At 37.8% G+C, this 21,041-nt stretch overlaps 1 protein-coding gene across 7 annotated transcripts; it reads right to left on the reverse strand.

The window, feature by feature from the left end:
* Positions 1-3,348: 3,348 nt before the first annotated feature.
* On the reverse strand, positions 3,349-19,146 carry LOC127788883 (ethylene-insensitive protein 2-like). Of its 7 annotated transcripts, XM_052317545.1 has the most exons (10): positions 18,991-19,146; positions 18,739-18,855; positions 18,537-18,601; positions 17,282-18,057; positions 16,601-16,687; positions 16,398-16,508; positions 16,035-16,268; positions 8,609-8,794; positions 5,830-8,502; positions 3,349-4,271 (listed from the first exon to the last, which is right to left on the reverse strand). In XM_052317545.1, exons 4-10 carry the CDS (start codon positions 17,528-17,530, stop codon positions 3,900-3,902), a joined length of 3,912 nt encoding a protein of 1,303 aa, XP_052173505.1. In that variant the 5' UTR covers positions 17,531-18,057; positions 18,537-18,601; positions 18,739-18,855; positions 18,991-19,146; the 3' UTR covers positions 3,349-3,899. The 7 variants fall into 7 exon arrangements, with proteins under 7 accessions (XP_052173505.1, XP_052173501.1, XP_052173502.1 ...); XM_052317541.1 differs by lacking the exon at positions 18,537-18,601; XM_052317542.1 differs by lacking the exon at positions 18,991-19,146 and having other exon boundaries at positions 18,739-18,984.
* Positions 19,147-21,041: the final 1,895 nt, after the last annotated feature.

Raw genomic sequence — 21,041 nt, forward strand, 5'->3', positions numbered from 1 at the left:
TAATTAATTAGGAGTGTTTGTTAGGGTTTAGTTTTTAATCTCTCTTTTGAGTTTTTATTATTTCACAAACCAAAATAAAAAAAAAAAAACTAATTCATTTGAGTTATCTTCTCAAAAGGAATTGAAGATAAATAGTAAAAGATTAAAAATAATAAAATAAAATTAAACACTTAACTAAGGAATGGATTTGACTCCATAAATGGGATCACCACCCAATATAGCATGTTGTTATTAAGAGAGAAAACCCTACATTTTTTAAAAAAAAATTCCTAATTGTGTCGTAACAACTAAAAAAGATTCTTTAACCAAAAAGAATTCAGTTCAAATGTAAGATATGTATTTATAAATTTTTGCAATTCGATCATAGATGATGAATTATCACAAATTTGACATTTTCAAACTCTATCTGTAATTCGTTAGAAATCTGAGAAACAAAGAGAAAATGTGTATGCACGAGATATCCAACAATAAAAAGAAGGAAAAAAGATTGAATAGAATGATTCTTTTAACATATGGCGATCTCAAATGTCTCAATGGTGGCTCATTTTTTTAATGTATCATTTATTCGAACGGAAGAAAGTTATGTAAACACTTATACAAAATTTTATTTATTAGATTTCATTATAGAAGACACTATTTTTTTTAAAGAATTTGCCACAATCTATCTAATCCAGACATAATATCATGAAAAATGGACACGACTTATTTTTGTGTGAAATGACGATTAATAATGGAATGAGAAGAGATTGACCGAACCCTTTTCCATCCAATCTATTTCAAACGACCATTTTTTATCTCTTCTAAATTAGATAAAAATAGACTCTATTTATCTATTATTTTCACTCTATTTTCTCTCAAACAAACCAAGAAAATATTTCATTCAATTTCCTTCATTTTCATCCCTTTCTGTCCCATTATTGTCACCAAATCTCTCCGAAAGGAAGCATAGAGGCAACAACCAACCAACCAAGCAAGAATTTATTCCACAGTTTTGGGTGGGAAAGCAAAAATATTCCCCAATAACATTATGTGCCACGAATCATGTAACATGACTAAATGTGTGGTGCGTGTTTTTCATTAATTACAAACCCATTATTAGGGTGGGAAGAATTTACAAACCAACTAAGCAAGAATTTATTCTACATTTTTGGGTGGGAAAGCAAAAATGTTCCCAAATAATATTTTGTGCCATGGATCACACGTAACATGATTAAATGTGTGGTACATGTACTATTAATAATTACAAACCCAGACCCCATGGTCTAAGTTACAAATGGAAATACTCATTGGACTGGAGGGTCTGGCTGGACGATTTCAATTAGTAATTATTTATTCCCTTGCCTTGGTGTCTAACAACCCTATGAACAAAACCTACAGCAAGGGTTTTCCTTTCAAGGAATGAACTAATTAATAAAAGGGTTACTTGTGTAACAAATATAGGATGGCATTATCTTTTAAACTTTATGAGCTTAAAAAATTGATTAAGAATTATGGGGTGTCAATCAAAGACTGGGTGACCCAATATAATTGGATTTAATTTAATTAAAGCACTGATCCATTGGTTGCTCAAGTTTTAATCACAAAATTGATGGTGCCATCATCATCATCATCATCCATCATAATGCTTAATGGGGATCTGATCATGTGGTCCACTGATCCTTTCAATATCCAGTGATGGATTGAAGTTTTACTAAACTCTTACGTACCATGTGGCTCTGCATCATGCTGACAAAATAATTCATCATCAACCTGTGGTACCGATGTAACATCCAACGCTGTAACGTTTTAGCTGTTTTGAAATTCTTCCTTGAAAAAAAAAAAAATGCTTTCGTTATATTTGTTTCAACAAAAAAAGTCTTCAGGTGTGTATGTTTGGTATTATTATTATAAGGACAGCTAACAAAGAACTGATTTTTCTACAACATACCCAAAGCTCCATAGTGTTAAGCCATCTGCTGACCGCTTAACCGTATTGATGAGGTGATAAATGAGTGGGATTACTGAATGTTCCTTTCAGCCTAAAAGGAGGTGATCTGACGGAGGGCTCGGGGTAATAGTGATTTATATGATAAGGGATGGTTGGTACCTGCAAGCATTTTGACGTTCAAGTAAATAAGAGTTTAAAATAACAAAATTTTTATAGACTAAAAAAAAATATATACCTTAGCTGATGATCAACTGGCTTACATAGGAGCGAAGAGGAGAGTCCTTTGCGTGTCATCAGTTGTTGCAAGTGAATTAGGAGTCAAGGATTTCGAGACAATTAAGACATGTTCCAGACGCAGAGATCTTGGCATGGCGATGAGGAAATGAAGGATGCTGCTGAGTTGACGTTGATAGAATGAGAGATGTTGTTGAGTTGACGTTAATGGGATAAGCTTTAGGGACTGAATTCAATACCAAACTATGCGTTTACCATTGGGCCGAGCCCAATAAGACTAATACGGTCCACTTAATAAAGAAGCATCAAATTAACATGTGCGGCTCATCTCTGTCTCTGGAGTGAGCTAATCCTGAGTAAAGTTGGGTCCATTATTCAATTGCAAACACACCATAAGCAAGCATGAGGTGCGTGCAAAGTGATTTGGAATGGACTCCCTTCCCACTTCCCCCTTTTGAAGAAATTCAGAATGCAGCTACTAATTACTATCCTTTCACCATTAATTTTGGACCATCACATTTCACTTTCATGGTCCAAAACCAAAGCAATGCATTTCCATGTGAAAAGCCAATGGTGTCAATTCATATCATTTAGTTTAGTTTGCTTTTTTTTTTTTTTTTGTTTCCTTCAATCCGGTTCTATTTTGATTCTGCTTTTTGGACTCAATTGATATATAATGGGATTTAAATTACACCATTATGTCTACAGACTCAACTCAACCCAACCCAATTAATATAGAATTCATTTATCCAAAACTGGGTCTCGTCTCTAATTAACTTCTATTTAATTAAACATGTTTGCCTTGTTAAAGTGGTTGCTTGTTTTATTTATCTATTTATTTTTTTTCATTTGTGTCAAATAATTTTTTATAAATCTTAATATTTTAATGTATTACTGGCTTTATATTATAAAATTTTGATATGATTTTTAAAATTAAAAACTAAAATTCAACCCAAGTTTAATCAAGTTAAATTGATGTAATTTTTTTTTATTTTATAATCAGATCAGATTTGAATTTAAAAATTCAAACTCAAACATGATTAATTAAATATAAATTTATATAAAACACAAAACTAATCTAACTCCTAACACCCTAATAACAACCGATATAACGTTACATGTTTCATGAAAGTCGAGCTAGAAAAGCTGCAGGACTCTTCTTTTCTTCATTTGGTCCATGCCTGAAGTAAACCTAACCCTAACCCTAGCCGTGCTTTTATTACGTAATCTTACCTTGTATTTTACAAAAATTAAATTATTTCACTTAAATTTATGATCTTGAGCAATCTTACTCGGCTCAGCTCCTTTAAATAAGCTTTTAGTAGCTTTAGAAAATTTAAACGAGGGAGGGAGAGATTAGAGTACATAGACAAGCACATTACGCATATCAGTAGCCCAAAGAGCGAGCAAAAAAGACAAACAAAACCGGTGTGAGCTTAACTGGGTCCGAGGCAGCCATTCCTTGTCTGCTCATCGTCTGTAACATGACCTGAGAGAGAGAGAGAGCATGACTGGGAACTTTTCTTTCTTCCACCCTGCTGCAAATTGCATTAAGCAGCAATCTTATCCTATGCACATATAGAGAGTGCATCCAAACTAAAATGCAGCAAAAGATTTAATACACATATGAGAGAGAGAGAGAGAGAGAGAGAGAGAGAGATCCCAGTAACAAGAGGATGAGCAATGAGCTGCTTCTCAAAATCAAACAACTCGTGTACATCATAATCCGCCCAGTTTTTTAGTGGACTTGGGTGTTAACCTTGCGCGACCCAGACCCCCCTTCATGTGAGCTAACTGGTTTGTTCGACAACCAACGCTTGTAGCGTTTGAGAACAGATGCCAGATTCTCTTTCCCTTTCGGGAAAGCTACGTCGCCAGCTGCGGTGCCTGTTCGACCCTTTCGGCCCGATATTTCGATCTCGACATTCTTGATTATGTCCAAGAGCATTGCTGCAGTTGTGCATTTCCCCCTCCCCTGCTCCGCAGGTGGAGGCAAGCTTCCATTTGAAATAGGCGGGCTCGATCTCTGCTGGTGCGCCCCTGGGATTTGCAGACACAAGCAGGGTGCCATTGGGGTTCGAGGCTTGAAAAAGGCCAGATCAATAATCCCCTGTCGTTATGATAAGGAAACAAGCATCAGTCTATTGGTCATGGAACTACAGTGAAATATCCTAATTAGGTAACAATAAAAGGGCGTCCACAGGGTACAGAAGGCCTGCTCTGCGAGGGTTGAGTCGGGTCCTATTTGTACATGCCATTCCACTTCGTTTTATAGAGGCAAAGAAGCTATTTCCATAATTCGCACCCATGATCTTGTTGTCACGCAAGAGCAATCTTATACTTTTCTTTCTTGCCAATGAGCAACATTATCGACTCACACTCTCTAATCTCTAATTAGGCAACAATAAGAACAACTAAATGAAACATCCAAACATAAAGCAGCCATGAGCTAAGCATGACACAGCTTTAGCAAAAGCCGTTAGGTTGATATGCATAACTCAATGGCGATGTCCTGTAGTGTTTAGGAGTTAATTTATCAATGGGAAAGTTACCTGCAGAACCAACTACTTGTAGAAATACACTTCTAACAACCCAACTATAGCAAAAAGTCAACCACAAGGAGTGTGACCTGTTTTGAGTTTGACGGTGACATGTGAACATAAAGAATGTCAATCAAGCCAAGGGAAGCATATACGTGGGTGTGTGACTACCTTGTAACAGATTACCACGCACTTTTAAGCAATTGAGCTTAGGCTTTCTTGACTCAGGGGGACCCTAAATGACAACTTGAACTTTTACCTATAAACAAGAAGGAAGCTGATGTCATATTCACAGACTTCTGTAAAACAGGTCGCCCCATCGTTGAGAAATTAGAGTAATAACTTCCTCTACCAAGCATGGTTTCAAAACTGGGAAGTTGCACAAAAGACTGCTAAACTCAGATTCAGAGCAATAGAAGAATGTTGGATTGGTTGAATTAAGGCTGAAAAGTAAGCATAATAGCATATATGATAAAATTTGAAGAATACAGGAAATCCAAAATTGGAAACGACATAATAGAACATTCTCCTTTCTAAGTGGTTAAATAATAAACCGAGGTTTTAAGGATTCAGTTCAAATTGCACCAGAGGTGAATCACAAAGAAAATTAAATATTTAGGCTTTCCAAATTCAGCAGTTTAGTTGAAAATTCAAGTAACTTCAGATTTCTACTTGCCTAAGGAAGTAATCAAAAAAGTTTGAAGCATAGATCCCAAGGAATAAATTGGCCCACCCATCAAATAGTACTTATCAGAAGTTTGAAATAGAAGATCACAGTTAAGGGACTGGGGACTGCTCAAACAACCTAAAAATAAGAGAAAAACAATGACTTCGAATTAGATCAGTAAGCAATGAATCGCACCCCTCTTTTATGGGCTATAGTTGGCCAACTGGCTAAGACAAGATATTAGATAGAGCTCAACAAGGGAATCACCTGTGCATGAAACTCCCCACTTTGCAAGAGTTGGGAGAGGGTCATTTTTCATATGCAACCTTACACTTGCTTGATTGCAAAGAAGTTGTTTACACAAACTCAAAACACATGACCTTTTAGTCACAAAGGAGCAACCTTAAAGATGTTACCAAGGTTTACCCTCATTAGATGGAGCATAAAATCTGGAATTTTACCTGAAGACGGTTTAGTACATAAGTGTATTTCCCCCACAGCTCTGGCCTACTTTCTATTAACGAGAGCTCAAGAATCCGGTGAATGCACCACACCCCAAAGCTTATTATCAGATCAACTCTCCAAACACAGCCCTCTCCACAATGAACTGAAGAAACTAAAAACTTGGCATTGTCTGTATCATCATTTTTCAGGGAAGAAACTGGCTTCCTGTCAAAAGAAGATTGAGATTCACCCACGTGGGCCACTAGATTCATCTCCCTAGTCTCTGCTTCATAAAGGAATTTCTCCCTTGCGGCCACACGATCTATAAGATCTTCATCAACGCCATCATTCTGTCTAAATAACCAGTCAGAACCTTCAAGTTTCAAAAGCTTCATGACACAGTTTCTAAAAGACCGGAGTAGCTTTGCTTCCATATCCATGAGTGACGCAGTTTCTGAAGTAACTGAACTTTGCCTATCCCCAGCTCCCTCATCCTTGAATGTGTGCGCTGTATTAGCCACACCAAACTCTTCAGAAGGTTGTGTGGACCACAGGGATCCAGTGTCTGAGCTCAATCTGAATTGTGAGGTGTATGGTTCCGAAGGAGAAAGATTACCACCTTTCAAGGTTGTTCCAGCCTTCAATGAAGTAGTCGAGTATAGAGATGGTCCATAACCACATGCACTATCCAACTGAGAGCTTCTACCAGCCAAATATGAGTTCCGATAAGGAAGAGAGAGTCCTGATATGTCCGGCAAGCTACGGAACTTCTTCTCATTAGCTGCACTATTAAGATTCTCAGCAGGTATCGGAGAGGTAAGGCCAGCAAATTGTCTTTCAGACTTCAATATAGTATTTCTAGATACAGAGGGGGTAGAAAAACCAGGAGGTGTCATAGTGCTTAATCCACTTTTTGGTTTCCGTCCCAAAGAGAAAGTGAGTGGATCTTTGTAATAAGAAGTGCTCAAAGATGGGGATTTGGGGCATAGTGCCTCCGTTTGGCAAGTTAAATAATCAGGCCTTGTTTCTTTAGCAATTCGACTGGGATATGATGTGAGCTGATAGCCATGTACAGTAGTGAGTGGCTGATGGTCACTGCCACCGGAAGATGGTGGAAATCTCAAACTAGAATAGCGCTTTTCACCAGAAGTATTGTGGCCAGAATTTAGCAAATATGCATCTAACAAATGATGCATGTGGCCAGACCATGATGAAGATGGCCCCCTTTGGATCCCATACGGTGTCCCCATGCTACCTTGCACCCCAAGCAACTTCAGAGAATTATATACACTTGACTTCGTAGGAGAATCAGATCCTCCTTCGCTCATAGATGAAAGGTATCCAGTAAATTCCCTTGCACTGTTGTCCACTTTCAGTGAGGCGGCTGGTGTTGGCTCAACCTTTGAATCTATCCCCAGTAGAATATTCAGTTTCTTAGCCCGGGCTTCTTCTGTTGGATGTCCATGGAAATCAAATAGCTGTCCCCAGAACTCATCAAGAAATGCAGCAAATTGACGTCTTGCAGAGCGGCCCAATCCTGCTAATCTAGAAAGACTACCAGTGCCATTCCCACTGTCATCACTTTTCCCACTGAGACTCCTATATGAGCATGGACCTTCAGATGTTAAAGATGGGCTAATCTGAGAAACCCCCTTAAGAGATTCTTCAGGCTCCCATTTGTTTCCTTCCTCATTCCTAGTTTGTAAATCCCCCCCTGCTCTAAAAGTCTTTTCTACTAAGCCTGTTGATTCTACTTTTAAGATGGCAGTATCCACTACCTCGCCAAAAGAACCTTCACTGCATACATTTGAGATTACATCTGTTTCAGCTGTGGAAGCTGATTCCTCTGGATCGAAAACAGGGGTGGCAAGTTGCATTACATTAGGAGCAGGACCAGTTTCCTCAACATTGGTCATATGAAGCACATTATCAGAATCCAGGAGAGTTTCAGGCAAATTCAAATCAGTGCTGGCAGACATATTTAAATTGCTCTCAAATGACTTTCCTGCTGCTAATGCAGATTCCTGCTCTTGTATAAATTCTACCTGTTCATGCCTACTCTCAATAAAATCAGTTCCCTCTCTCTCTGCAGATACTCTATCTTTTATGTCCCAGTTCCATGCTGAAGCATTGAATTGGGAACTAGCAGATCTCAATGGTGTTGCCGCTAGCCAAAGCATGAAAAAAAGTGAAGTAAAAGCAGTGATTAAAAGAACGATGTAAGATACAGACATCATACTTCCCCCATTCCATCTGAAATTGCCAACCCAATCACTGTTCCCAAATATCATCTCAATGAGAAATATAATCTTTAAGCCCAGAATTCCAATAAACATGATCACGCCTAAGAATTCCACAAACTGAGAAATCTTGTACACACCCATTACTGATCTTGATGAGGCAACCCGAAAAAGGGGGATCACAGATGATGGCAGAACAAGAGCAACCACAACCTGTGTAAATATTAGCAATTGAAATATGCCTTCAGCACCTGAATTCCATACGCAAAAAAGGGCAGGAATGATGGCAATGACTCTGATTGTAGCATGGTGAAGCCAACCAGGAATTTCCAACCCGAAAAAATCAAGCAGGACTGCTTGTCTACCAAGATCCCAACTGTATGCAGATATTTGACTAGAAAGAAACAGAAACAGTAGAAAAACAAGGAGCACTGTTGAATTCTTAAATACCTGCATCAGAGATTTCATGAATACATATCAAAGTAATAATGAACACTAAAATGAACACAAAAGATGAAAAACAATTTCATCACCAATTGCTCATATAAACTCAAACCTGATCCATTAGTGATAATGTGTCCTGAAAAGTAAGCTGAACAAGACCTGTACTGTAGAAAACATTTGCTGCAGCATTCATCAGCACATAATTGACCAGGAACATGCCACTGAATACGCATAGGATGGCAACAAAATGGTCATGACACAAAAGACTCTTGGAGACATTCAGTAGTCCCTGTTCTTGCTGCAATAATGTGAAAACCAAACAGAATTTCATCATTTCACACTCAAGTACCAAAAATTTAAATATAACACTTCCATATAGTGAGAGAATGGAAAATGAATTCAACATCCAACAATTTCTAGCACAGCCATAGAGATTTGAACAAATTCCTGGATCCATGAGAAAGTCAGTCATATTTTCTTTCCAAGTAAAATTACAAGTGACAAGATTATCTTGCCCTACGTTTGAAGTGAGAGTTAATTATACTTGAGTAGAAAAAGACTCGACAACAACGTATTGAGCCTTAAGCCTACTAGGTGGGTTGGCTAGAGGACTCAAAGCAAAAAAAAAAACATGAAAAACTGTGTGTGTGTACACATATTGCTGGAAATATGCTAAAATCAAGAGAGATTTGTCCTTGATCCTAAAATATTCTAGGATCTGAGTTTTATGTAAATAATATGTAAATATAGTAAGTCAAGGATGTAGTTTAGGATGTTGTCAATGTTTAGATTATTTCCTTCCTTTTTTGTTCATAATCCTCTCTTTAAAAGAGGATACTGTTCTTGCTCATTTTAATCAATGAAGACAAAGTGTCTTTAGTTATTTCTAAGATGGTATCAGAGCTGGATTAAATCCCAACCATCCACGCCGTGTGAGGCTCTTCACGCAACCGTCTACGCCTCCTCTATTGGCCTCTCAATTGGTTGCTGATGCCCGGATTCGGCAATTCCCAGCCTTCGCCAAGCCTGAATCTGTTGGTCGCAGCCACCGAAGATTGACCCAAGGTCATCTTCTCTATCGCGTTCTCCATTGTCAACCGCCAGGATTCTTTCTACCGCCTGCGAGTGCAAGCCTCTGCTGCGCGAGTGCAAGCGGTGTTCGATTGGGTCGGCTGTGTTTGCTTCAGCCACTGCCGATTGCTCGCGACCTCTCTACCGTGACCAGCATTCGCTTCCGAACGGTGACACCCACTCCGATTGGGTCCGCTGTGTTCGCTTCAGCCACTACCGATTGCTCGCAACTTCTCTACCTTGACCAGTTTCAGTCACCGTTGCTGCACAGCGCAGCGCAGCTGCACGTTGCAGCCACCGTAGCCACTGGAAAGCACTGCCGCAACTGTTTCTTCTGCACAACGCGACGGCCACAGTCGTTCACAAGATTACTGTTGCAACCGCTTATGCAAAGAGCCGCGACCGCCTTCTGCTTGCTGGCACCTTACATTGACAGCAACTAATTTTGCAGCCATCTCCCAGATCTTGGTAACCTTGCTTGCTTCATTTCCTTCTTGTGTTTTCCTCTTCCAGCGTGTAAGTTATGTCGGAAGTCACTTCCGAAACATCCTTAAATCCTGTTGCTGCTATCCAAACAAAATATCCAGCAACCCAGCCAAACCATTCAAGTACCCATTCTGTCCAAATCACCACCATTTGTTTAAATGGTGATAATTTTCTTCGCTGGTCTCAATCTGTTCGGATGTATATCCGCGGGCAAGGAAAAATTGGCTACATTACTAGCGACAAAAAGGAACCTGCAGTGGATGATCCAGCACACTCTATTTGGGATGCTGAAAACTCTATGGTCATGACATGGCTGGTTAATTCCATGGATGAAGATATCAGTTCTAATTATATGTGTTATCCTACTGCAAAGGAGTTGTGGGATAATGTCAATCAGATGTACTCTGACCTAGGTAATCAATCTCAGGTTTTTGAGTTAACTTTGAAGCTGGGAGAGATTCGGCAAGGAGATGATTCTGTTACTAAATACTTCCATTCCTTGAAGAGACTGTGGCAAGATCTTGACCTCTTCAACACCTATGAGTGGAAATCTACTGAAGATTGCAACCACCACAAGAAAATAGTTGAAGATGGCCGTATTTACAAGTTTCTTGCTGGCCTTAATATTGAGTTCGATGAGGTCCGAGGGAGGATTATTGGCCAATCCCCCCTACCTCCCATTGGTGAAGTATTTGCTGAGGTTAGAAGAGAAGAAAGCCGAAGGAGTGTCATGCTCGGCAAAAAAACTGCTGGTGAGTCCATTGAAAACTCTGCCTTGTTTACTGATACATCTGCCTACAAGGCTGCACATTACCAACATAGAAGCAGTGAGAGGCCTCGGGTTTGGTGTGACCATTGCAACAAGCCACGCCATACTCGGGAGACTTGCTGGAAAATTCATGGCAAACCTGCCAATTGGAAGAGCAACAAGCGAGAAGACAAGAGCAGTAACCATGGGGTCCCTATTGTGAATGAGGTTGACACAGGTCCGTTCAACAAAGAGCAAATTGATCAACTCTTGAAGCTGTTACAATCCAGTTCCTCATCTGGTATTCCTAGTGTTTCCTTGGCACACACAAGTAGAAAACCTAAAGCTCTTTCTTGTCTACATTCCTCTCCATGGGTTATTGATTCTGGAGCCTCCGATCATATGACTAGTTCTCCTTATTTATTTAATACCTATTCTCCTAGCTCTGGAAATGAAAAAATCAGAATTGCCGATGGTAGTTTTTCATCTATTGCAGGAAAAGGTCTTATTCAACTAACCGAAAAAATTAATCTCCATTTTGTTCTTCATGTTCCTAACTTGGCCTGCAATCTTTTGTCTGTTAGTAAACTTTGCAAAGACTCTAACTGTCGTGTTACTTTCTTTGAATCCTATTGTGAATTTCAGGACCAGAACTTGGGGACGATGATTGGGCGTGCTAGGATGATTGAAGGTCTTTACTACTTTGATGAAAAGTCTTCTGGTAATAAAAAAGCTCAGGGCTTTAGTAGTACTAGTTCAATTCTTGTTCAAGACACAATTATGCTATGGCATCTTAGACTAGGACATCCTAGTTTTACCTATATGAAACGTTTATTTCCTGAATTATTTAAAAAAATGGATTGTTCTTCTTTTCAATGTGAAAGTTGCATCTTGGCAAAAAATCATCGTTCTACATATTTACCAAAGCCTTACCAAGCATCCAAACCGTTTTATATAATTCATAGTGATGTTTGGGGCCCATCTAAAATTTCTACTCTATCTGGAAAAAAATGGTATGTTACCTTTATAGACGATCATACTCGTTTGTGTTGGGTTTATTTGATGCACAAAAAATCTGAAGTGGAAACTTTATTCAAAAACTTTTACATTATGATTGAAAACCAATTTCAAACTAAAATTGGCATTTTACACTCTGACAATGGCACCGAGTATTTCAATGAGCACTTGGGGGATTTTTTGAAAACCAAAGGTATTCACCACCAAACTACTTGTCAGTATACTCCTCAACAAAATGGCATTGCTGAACGTAAAAATCAACATTTACTCGAAGTAGCACGTGCCATCATGTTTTCTATGCATGTTCCAAAATATTTATGGGGCGAAGCTGTTTTAACGGCGTCCTATTTGATAAATAGGATGCCTACTAAAGTATTAAAGTACCAAACCCCCCTTGAGTGCCTCAAAGACTTTTTTCCCAACACTAGATTACATTTGGACCTTCCCATCAAAGTTTTTGGATGTACTGTGTATGTTCATATACCTACTCAATTTCGCTCAAAACTTGATCCTAGGGCTGTCAAATGTGTTTTCTTGGGTTATACCTCTCATAAAAAAGGCTATAAGTGTTATGATCCTCTCACAAAAAAGACTTACGTGAGTATGGATGTCTCATTTGTTGAAAACAAACCCTATTTTACCAAAAATTCCCTTCAGGGGGAGAACCATGAAGCTAAAGACAATTTTTGAGATGTTTCTGTCCCCCTTCCAAATGCAATTTGTCCTACTCAGGAATCACATGTTTCTGATAATGGTCACCTAGGAGATTCTGGTTCTTTGATGCCAAGTAAAGGGGTTTCTCGGGCAGGGGGAGAATTACTACAAACTGATCATAATGATCTAGATTCTGAGCTTCAGGTTTATACCAAGAAGAGATTTCATCAAAAGAACAAAGACTTGAATGTCAATTCTACACAAAACCAATCTGAAAACCTGATAAATGGCACTGTAAGTTCAAGAACTCCCACTTCAACTTCTAGTCTACCTCCCTCTACTTTACCTAATAGTTCCAAAATTGATTCTTCAACTATTTTCAATCATTTACCTAGTATTTCTGATCTTGATATTCCTATAGCAATTAGGAAAGGTGTCAGAAGTTGCACTAAATATCCTATTGCTAAATACCTTTCCTACCACAGATTATCTAAGAATCATAAGGCTTTCACATCTAGGATTTCACACTTGTTTGTGCCAAGGAATATACAGGAAGCTTTGGATGATCCAAACTGGAAATTAGCAGTTATGGAGGAGATGAATGCTCTAAGGAGAAGTGGTACCTGGGAGATAGTTAACTTGCCCAGAGACAAAAAAAATAGTAGGGTGTAAATGGGTGTTTACAATAAAATGCAAGGCTGACGGGAGTGTTGACAGGTACAAAGCCAGACTGGTGGCTAAAGGCTTCACCCAGACTTATGGGATTGATTATCAAGAGACCTTTGCTCCTGTGGCAAAAATAAACTCTATCAGAGTTCTGTTGTCTCTTGCAGTAAATTCAGATTGGCCTCTACACCAACTTGATGTCAAAAATGCGTTTCTTAACGGTGATCTTGAAGAGGAGGTCTTTATGAGTTTACCTCCTGGATTTGAAAATAAACTTGGGAGTAACAAAGTATGTAGACTGAAGAAATCCTTGTATGGTCTCAAACAGTCTCCAAGAGCATGGTTCGAACGCTTTGGAAAGGCAGTTACCAGTTATGGTTTCCTTCAAAGTCAGGCAGATCACACTATATTTTATAAACACTTAAAAGATGGTAAAGTTGCAATTTTGATTGTTTATGTTGATGACATTATTTTAACTGGTAATAATGAAACAGAGTTAGCAGTCCTCAAGCAGAAACTTGCAAATGAGTTCCAAATCAAAGATCTGGGAATCCTAAAATACTTCCTTGGAATGGAGTTTGCAAGATCTAAAGAAGGCATCTTTGTCAATCAGAGAAAATATGTTCTTGATCTTCTTGGAGAAACAGGATTACTCGGCTGCAAGGTGTCAGAAACTCCCATTGAGCCTAATGTGAAACTATATGCTGTCAAACCTGAAGAAGTAAAGGACAGGGAACAATATCAGAGACTTGTGGGCAGATTAATCTACTTGTCTCATACGCGACCTGACATTGCTTTTGCAGTGAGTGTGGTGAGTCAATTTATGCACTCACCAGGGCCAGAGCAATTTGAAGCAGTCTACAGAATCCTAAGATATCTTAAAGGTTCTCCTGGAAGAGGCTTACTATTCAAGAAACATGGCCATCTACAAGTTGAGATCTACACTGATGCAGATTGGGCAGGAAGTGTTAATGATAGGAGATCTACTTCAGGCTACTGTTCGTTTGTTGGGGGAAACCTTGTCACCTGGCAAACCAAAAAACAAAATGTTGTGGCTAGAAGTAGTGCAGAAGCAGAATTTAGAGCCGTTGCTCATGGAATCTGTGAGGGGATGTGGATCAAAAGGATACTTGAAGAGCTGAAATTTCCTCAATCAAAACCTATAAAAGTCTATTGTGACAACAAGGCTGCCATCTCTATTGCTCATAATCCGGTATTGCATGATCGTACGAAACATATAGAAGTGGACAAACATTTCATCAAGGAGAAGCTCGATGCTGGAATAATATACATGCTATATCTTCCAACAACTGAACAAATTGCTGATGTTCTAACTAAGGGTCTTCATAAGAAGCAATTTGATAAACTCATTGGCAAGCTAGCTATGGAAGACATCTACAAGCCAGCTTGAGGGGGAGTGCTGGAAATATGCTAAAATCAAGAGAGATTTGTCCTTGATCCTAAAATATTCTAGGATCTGAGTTTTATGTAAATAATATGTAAATATAGTAAGTCAAGGATGTAGTTTAGGATGTTGTCAATGTTTAGATTATTTCCTTCCTTTTTTGTTCATAATCCTCTCTTTAAAAGAGGATACTGTTCTTGCTCATTTTAATCAATGAAGACAAAGTGTCTTTGGTTATTTCTAAGACATATGGAGGATGAAAAAGGCTCTGTGTCCTTCAGATTGCAACCTGAGCCATGGTAAAGACCCAGGTCAAAAATATAGTTAGAACTAATTCTATGCACGTGCATGGAGGAGGAAGAAAGCAACAGAGGAAAGCATTAGGTAGAAAAGCATCTGAACATCATTGTGAAAGGGAGGACGTGAAGAAAGACAACAAAAAAACATCATGTGAATTCTATATTGAGAAATGTCCTGAAAACATCCCATATTCAGAAGGAAAACTATCCTTAAATCCTTAGTTTTAAGTATTTGAATTCAATAAGAGTAGGAAACAATAAAAAAAAAATCTCTTTCGACATATTTCATCACTTTCATTTTGTGAAATGCAAAAGAACAAACATCAGGAACAAACTGAGAATTAAGAGGATAGCAGCAAACACATATCTCTTTCATTGACCAAACAATAGTTGTCCCTATAAATGCCAAAGGACAACTGCAGAAGAACCCCATTCAAGCTCCACCATTCAATACACAGATTTATGAAGTGAGTGCTGATTCAAATGTAATCCAACGGTAAGTATTATTGAAATTGCAAACTCTACTGAATTGAATGAGAATTGGGAGTCGAAGGTAGAAGGTCATGAGAACAAATTAGAAAGGTGTTCTGCCTCAGTCCCAACTAATATATTCCCAATGTTAGTATCATTTTAGTGTCTAGGACTGATACTGACACAATATTTAATATGGATGCTTTATCATTGATATGAAATGCCACTGCCTTGAATGATATTAAGTCTGTGGGAGATAAAATGTGGTAGCCAAAAATCACTTCACCTATTTCCTCTTGAAACACTAACATATTATTTACTACTTGCTTACAAAATATGCACCATAGTGACAGGAGTTTCCAGGTTCATAACAAATAATTAGCATCGTTGCCTTTCTAAGACATAATTGAATAAACAAGAGAAGTATTCACAAAATACTATGTCATGACGACTTTGGGGATTATTAGCAAAGTAGTAGCCTAATAAATTGCATATGTGCAAGTTAGAGAGGCGTTTATCAACAAGTACAAATGTATATACAGAATTCAAAATCAATGGCAAGAACCCCCAAGGCTTTACTTCTATTGTAAGTATTTGATATTCAGATCCTTCCAAATCATAGCTTTCAACAAATATGTTCAAGTTTTAGGACAATTTCACCACCCAGGAAGTTATAAGTATTTTATTCTAAAAGTCAAATGATAGAATGCACAGCACATACCCCAGAGAGAGAGAGAGAGACCTGTACAATTGATGAATGGAGATAAAAATTGTGAGGCATGATATTTGCTCCAAGAAGACTCATTAAGGCAAATGCACTCTCCCCATTTAACTTTGTTAGCATCCCGCTTGCAGAGATTGAAATTTCTGGCTGACTAAACAGAAACCCAAGAACATAAAAGAGTAAGGTACAGGTTGCCATTAATATGCACAGGAGCTTAGTCTTCCCATTCTCCTGAAAAATGTGTTCTATCGAGATTATAATACTGTCAACTTCATGTTATCAAACAAATTGTAACAATACTGTCAACGTCATGATTAATTAGAATCATAATCAAAGATTAGACAGACTAATCTGGCTTACAAAGAGGATGGCAAAAAGTGGATATATGGCAGCACTAATAGCAGTCAGAAAGACACAAGTGAGTAGATCTGCCCCAAAAAGTAGATTGAATCCATGTGCAGTGCCCAGAATCTGGAAAAATACTGGTTATTATGTGAGGAATGTAATCCAAAGCAATAAATCAAGAATATGCCAACCAATGGTAGGTTAAAGGGACAATTTACCATGTTAAGGTCCAAAGTAAACATTGAAACCTCTGTTAGAACTCCCAAGAATATGCAGGTGGACTTGTCATACTCTTCACTGCAAATCTTTGCCATCATGAAGGGGGGGGGAAAAAAAGACAAGCATAAATAGTTAGTCCCTGGCACAAAAGGACAAAACAAATCAGAAACACTTAATAGTAACATTATGGCGACAAGAAGCAACAGTATATAGGATGATATGTGTTGAAACCACAATATATATGTACATAGGATCATATGTTTTGAAGGCATTATCCTATTGGATAAGTGTTTGCTCAACTCAATTCAACAATTACGTATATTCCTAACTTAGTAAATAATAGGAATCCATTAAGAAAAAGTTCAGTTTTCTAAGTTATGTCATGATGCTACACACCAATTAAGACAGATTCAATTCAAAACAATTTGTTGTTGCAAATTGCATGAGAAGGGATTCATCATAAAATTGTCAATAGTATTGATGTTATGGAAAACCCATGACACGTATTTAGTAACAAAAAAACACCAATCTAATCTTAAATTCACACTACTAACAGAAGCCTGATTTTTTAAATTTTATTCCATGCCAGTCAGAGGAATATTTTAAAAAATAAAAGAATTGGTATGGTAGTTGAATATTGACATGAATACAAATGAATCCAGCAAATGTGGAAAGCATACCTGTGAAAGATTTCTACCGGTCACCAAAGAAATTCGAGCAGAAAGGTACTGACATAAAATAGCAGCAAAATTGAAGAGAAGCATAAGCAGAACCAAATCAGAACCAAAACGGGCTCCACCCTCAGCAGCTGCAGCCCATTTTCCTGGGTCAATATATCCCATTGCAATTAAAAGCACAGGCACAAGAGCAGCTAGCAACCTCTGAATGATGCTTGGCTGATGATTAGCAATCAAAATTGCAGTTTCCATGATGTTGTTTGACTCCTCAAATAGACAGGAGCTTAGCACTACTGTCCAATAATTAAGCTAATCCTCCCAAATAACAGAAGAAACACCCAACAACTACCAAACTCAATAAATTACATAGATATCACAAACGTAGTTTTAGCACAGAAATGCAAATCCTCAACACTTGTATAGAATATGGAACTTGAGTAAGGCTGTATTGCTCATCATGTTGGGAAATACAAATAGGTCAGCTTGGGTAAAGGCAGTCTCGCAGACCAGTAAACTAACTTACCCAGATCAAATTTAACAATTGCCCTTAGACACGTTTAGTCACATGACAACTGTTGACATAGCAACACTTTAATAACACTAGTTTGGCTCAAGATCAAAACCACCTTCATGCTAATTCTGAGTATTCAGATGAACTCGTGAAATTTTTCGTTTATGCTGTGGGCATTATTATTGGAATAATAATGCAGAACAGGAAGGTTTTGCCGAGAAAGCTAATTCCATGACATGAAAAAAGGCTGCAGTTCAAACTTCCAATCCTGAGACAAGAAAACAAACACAAAAAATGCTCAACATTAAAGAACGCTAGCATCTAAAATCTAAATATCAGGATTGAATACTGGAAGTTGAAACGTCAAAACTTTAAATGGAAGTACAAGATTTAAAGGAAATTAAAGAAAGATCCATTCTGTCCAAGTATAAGGTCATTTCCAATATCACATATTCAATTGGTTGAATATGATGGACCAAGCTAATTCACCCTATGAGTAATGTTTAGTTGCAACAGGCTAATCCAGTGAGTTGACCACAAAAAAATTCAGGAAGAATTCACAAATTACGAGGCTTACACATATTACCGTCACATATACATATAATTCTAAGAAACACTTATCAAAACTGTCAGAAACAACAAAGCCAGGCTTTATTGGCATAAGATATGCCAGATCTTCACCGTACTACTATCCATATCACCAACACAAAGCCAACCAATAGGAACCCTAGAAGGAGCAGAAACAACCTCTGTTGACAAAGATAAGAAGCAGCAGCCGCCATCGGCGCCAAATTACTGCAACTTAAATGGATCTGGATTCGAAGTAAAAGCAATGGACCATTGTCACAAGGCCAACACAACATACACATATACCGACTCAACAATCAACATGCAACTACATACATACATACAATTAGGATTCTAAAAGCATCAACTGTTGAATTAACACCTTCTTCTTCTTCTTCTTCTTTGGGGGGATTTGCTTTGGGGCGGGCTTCTTCCCAGTCCGAGCTATTAGAGTGGAACTGGATCAGAGGCTTTCACGACGCCACGCGTTGATTCGTGTCTAGTGAGAGGAAACAGATAAATATTCATAGTACACAACAGAAGCTGGACAGGCGAGCGAAAGGCGAAGTAAAATACATGTAAAAACAGCTCTTCAAGAGATCTTGGAGAACGAGAAAAAGAGAAGTGTTATTACGCTTGTGGGGAAAAGGCAGTAAAAGCTCCAGCTCTTCAGTCTCCGGATTACGGTTTCTATTTTTATTTACACGTAATACACAGTCATCAGCTCTGGATGCTCGCTCTCTCTTTCTCTCAACCCTAGATTAATGGCGCCAGGTGGCCAGATTTTTTTTCCCGAGAAAATTTTGTCGAGCTTCCGAGAAAGTGCGATGCGTAAGGGAGGACGTGGTTTACACTTTCGTAACGACGCCGTTTCTCCTTTGTAATAATACAAGTAAAACCATCTTTGGATAAAGCTTGCGTTGCGTGCTTATAAAACTTTTGTTTATATATATATATATATATATATTTTATGGTGCTTTATCACGGACGCGGCCACTACTCAACTTCACAATTCCAATAAATGATGTAAATTAAAAAATTACAACAGCCAAGATTCGAACACTAACATATCATAATTATGAAAATAAAAAACTTTTCACATGCTCGCCCTGGCCACTAAACTATGCCCCTAAAGGCAATTTTTGTTTATATTTTTTTTTTTTACAAATTGGCTCACGATGATAAATCAATTTACGGTGAATAGAAAAAATGGGAGAGGTTAAATATAAATTTAAAATATTAATATAAATTAGAGCTGTTATCTTTTCTTACTTTATGTTTTTTAATTAAATTAAATTTGATAATACCACTAAATTTGTGATAATCTAAATCAATATTACTAAAGTGGATGTCAACATGGTGGGATACACTAATTCTCCACAAGGAAACAATGCTCAAATTGTCTCAAAAGCAACTTAAGAAAGCCCATTTAACGATTAAAGTGGTAGCACAAGTCAAGCTAGGATTACATTATTTTGCTTATTAATGAGTTTTGGATTCTTGAGAAGCCAAAGACTCATTTCCAAGTATTATAAGGAGTCCAAAAAATAAGTTGAATTTTTCACTTAAAAATGTATTTGTAATTTTGTAACTAAGAAAAATGATTTGTTGTCTGCTTCGAACAACATAATTATTCAATACAAGGAGGGATACTTGGGTCCCACCTTTCTCGACACACGCGATCAACAAATCATTTTACTTGTAACTAAACACTTAAACTTCACGCTAAATAAAAGATAAATGCCAAACAAATAGTTTTTTCAAGTCTTATTGTCAACTCTTTATTGAGAGGTTTTTTTAATTGGGTGTCCTTAAGTGTAATAAATGTATTTATTTATGTAATATGTATTTTATTATGACTTGTTTTAAATCTTAACTACTTTCATTAATTAGTGATAAACTTCACCAACCATAATAAGGTTTAATGTCTGAAAATAAAGTGTAATAGGGTTATAAGACCCAAATTAGAAAGAGAGTTGGGGTTGAACTTTTACTTCAAATAATTGCATGTGTTTGACCTAATTCAATATATGGTAAAATCTAGCCACAATGTTTTCCATTCAGAGTGGGTAGTCCTTTAGATGAGACACTAGGGGAGTGTTTGGTTTAGTGATTTAATCGCTTATGAGTTATTGAATTAGCTTATAAGTTATGCAGTTTATTTTTTTTGACATGTTTGACCACATTGAAGGGGTTAAATGCTTTATAGCTTATAAGCTCTTATAATAATGTTTGAGAAAAGCTACTTCCAACCTTTTCAAATAAGCTTTTAAGAGTTTTTTTACATTAATCAAGAAAATATATGATTTTTCATCAAATAAAATATATATTTTCAATCTCTACCTTTCTTCATCTATTTGTTTTTTTTATCATCATCGCTGCTAGACCCATCTCCGATCCTCCATTTAGCTACACTCGTCACAGTCGCCATTGCCATCGTCTACCGTCCTCCATCTGCCTGTATCGTTGTCGTCTTCCATCATTATCATCTGTCACCATCGCCTCCATTCAAGGGCAGATCTACATGTGAGCTGCCCTGGGCTTCGGCCCAGGGCAGCCCACAAGAAAAATTAATTAGATTGGCTAAAATTTTTAATTGTTTGGTAATAGCCCACCCCAAATTCACCCCAGCCCACCCTCAGCCCAGCCCACTTTCCCTCTGGAAACCCTTATCTTCTCCACTTC

The sequence above is a fragment of the Diospyros lotus genome, chromosome 13, assembly GCF_014633365.1.
Source record: "Diospyros lotus cultivar Yz01 chromosome 13, ASM1463336v1, whole genome shotgun sequence".
Classification (NCBI taxonomy): domain Eukaryota; kingdom Viridiplantae; phylum Streptophyta; class Magnoliopsida; order Ericales; family Ebenaceae; genus Diospyros; species Diospyros lotus.

Coding starts and splice junctions, on each gene's coding strand:
- LOC127788883 (XM_052317541.1), bottom strand. CDS start 17,530: ATGGAAACTGCAATTTTGATTGCTAATCATCAGCCAAGCATCATTCAG. Junction 16,688..17,281: donor CCGGTAGAAATCTTTCACAG/GTATGCTTTCCA, acceptor ATGATGGCAAAG/ATTTGCAGTGAAGAGTATGA. Junction 16,509..16,600: donor TTACTTTGGACCTTAACATG/GTAAATTGTCCC, acceptor GTATTTTTCCAG/ATTCTGGGCACTGCACATGG.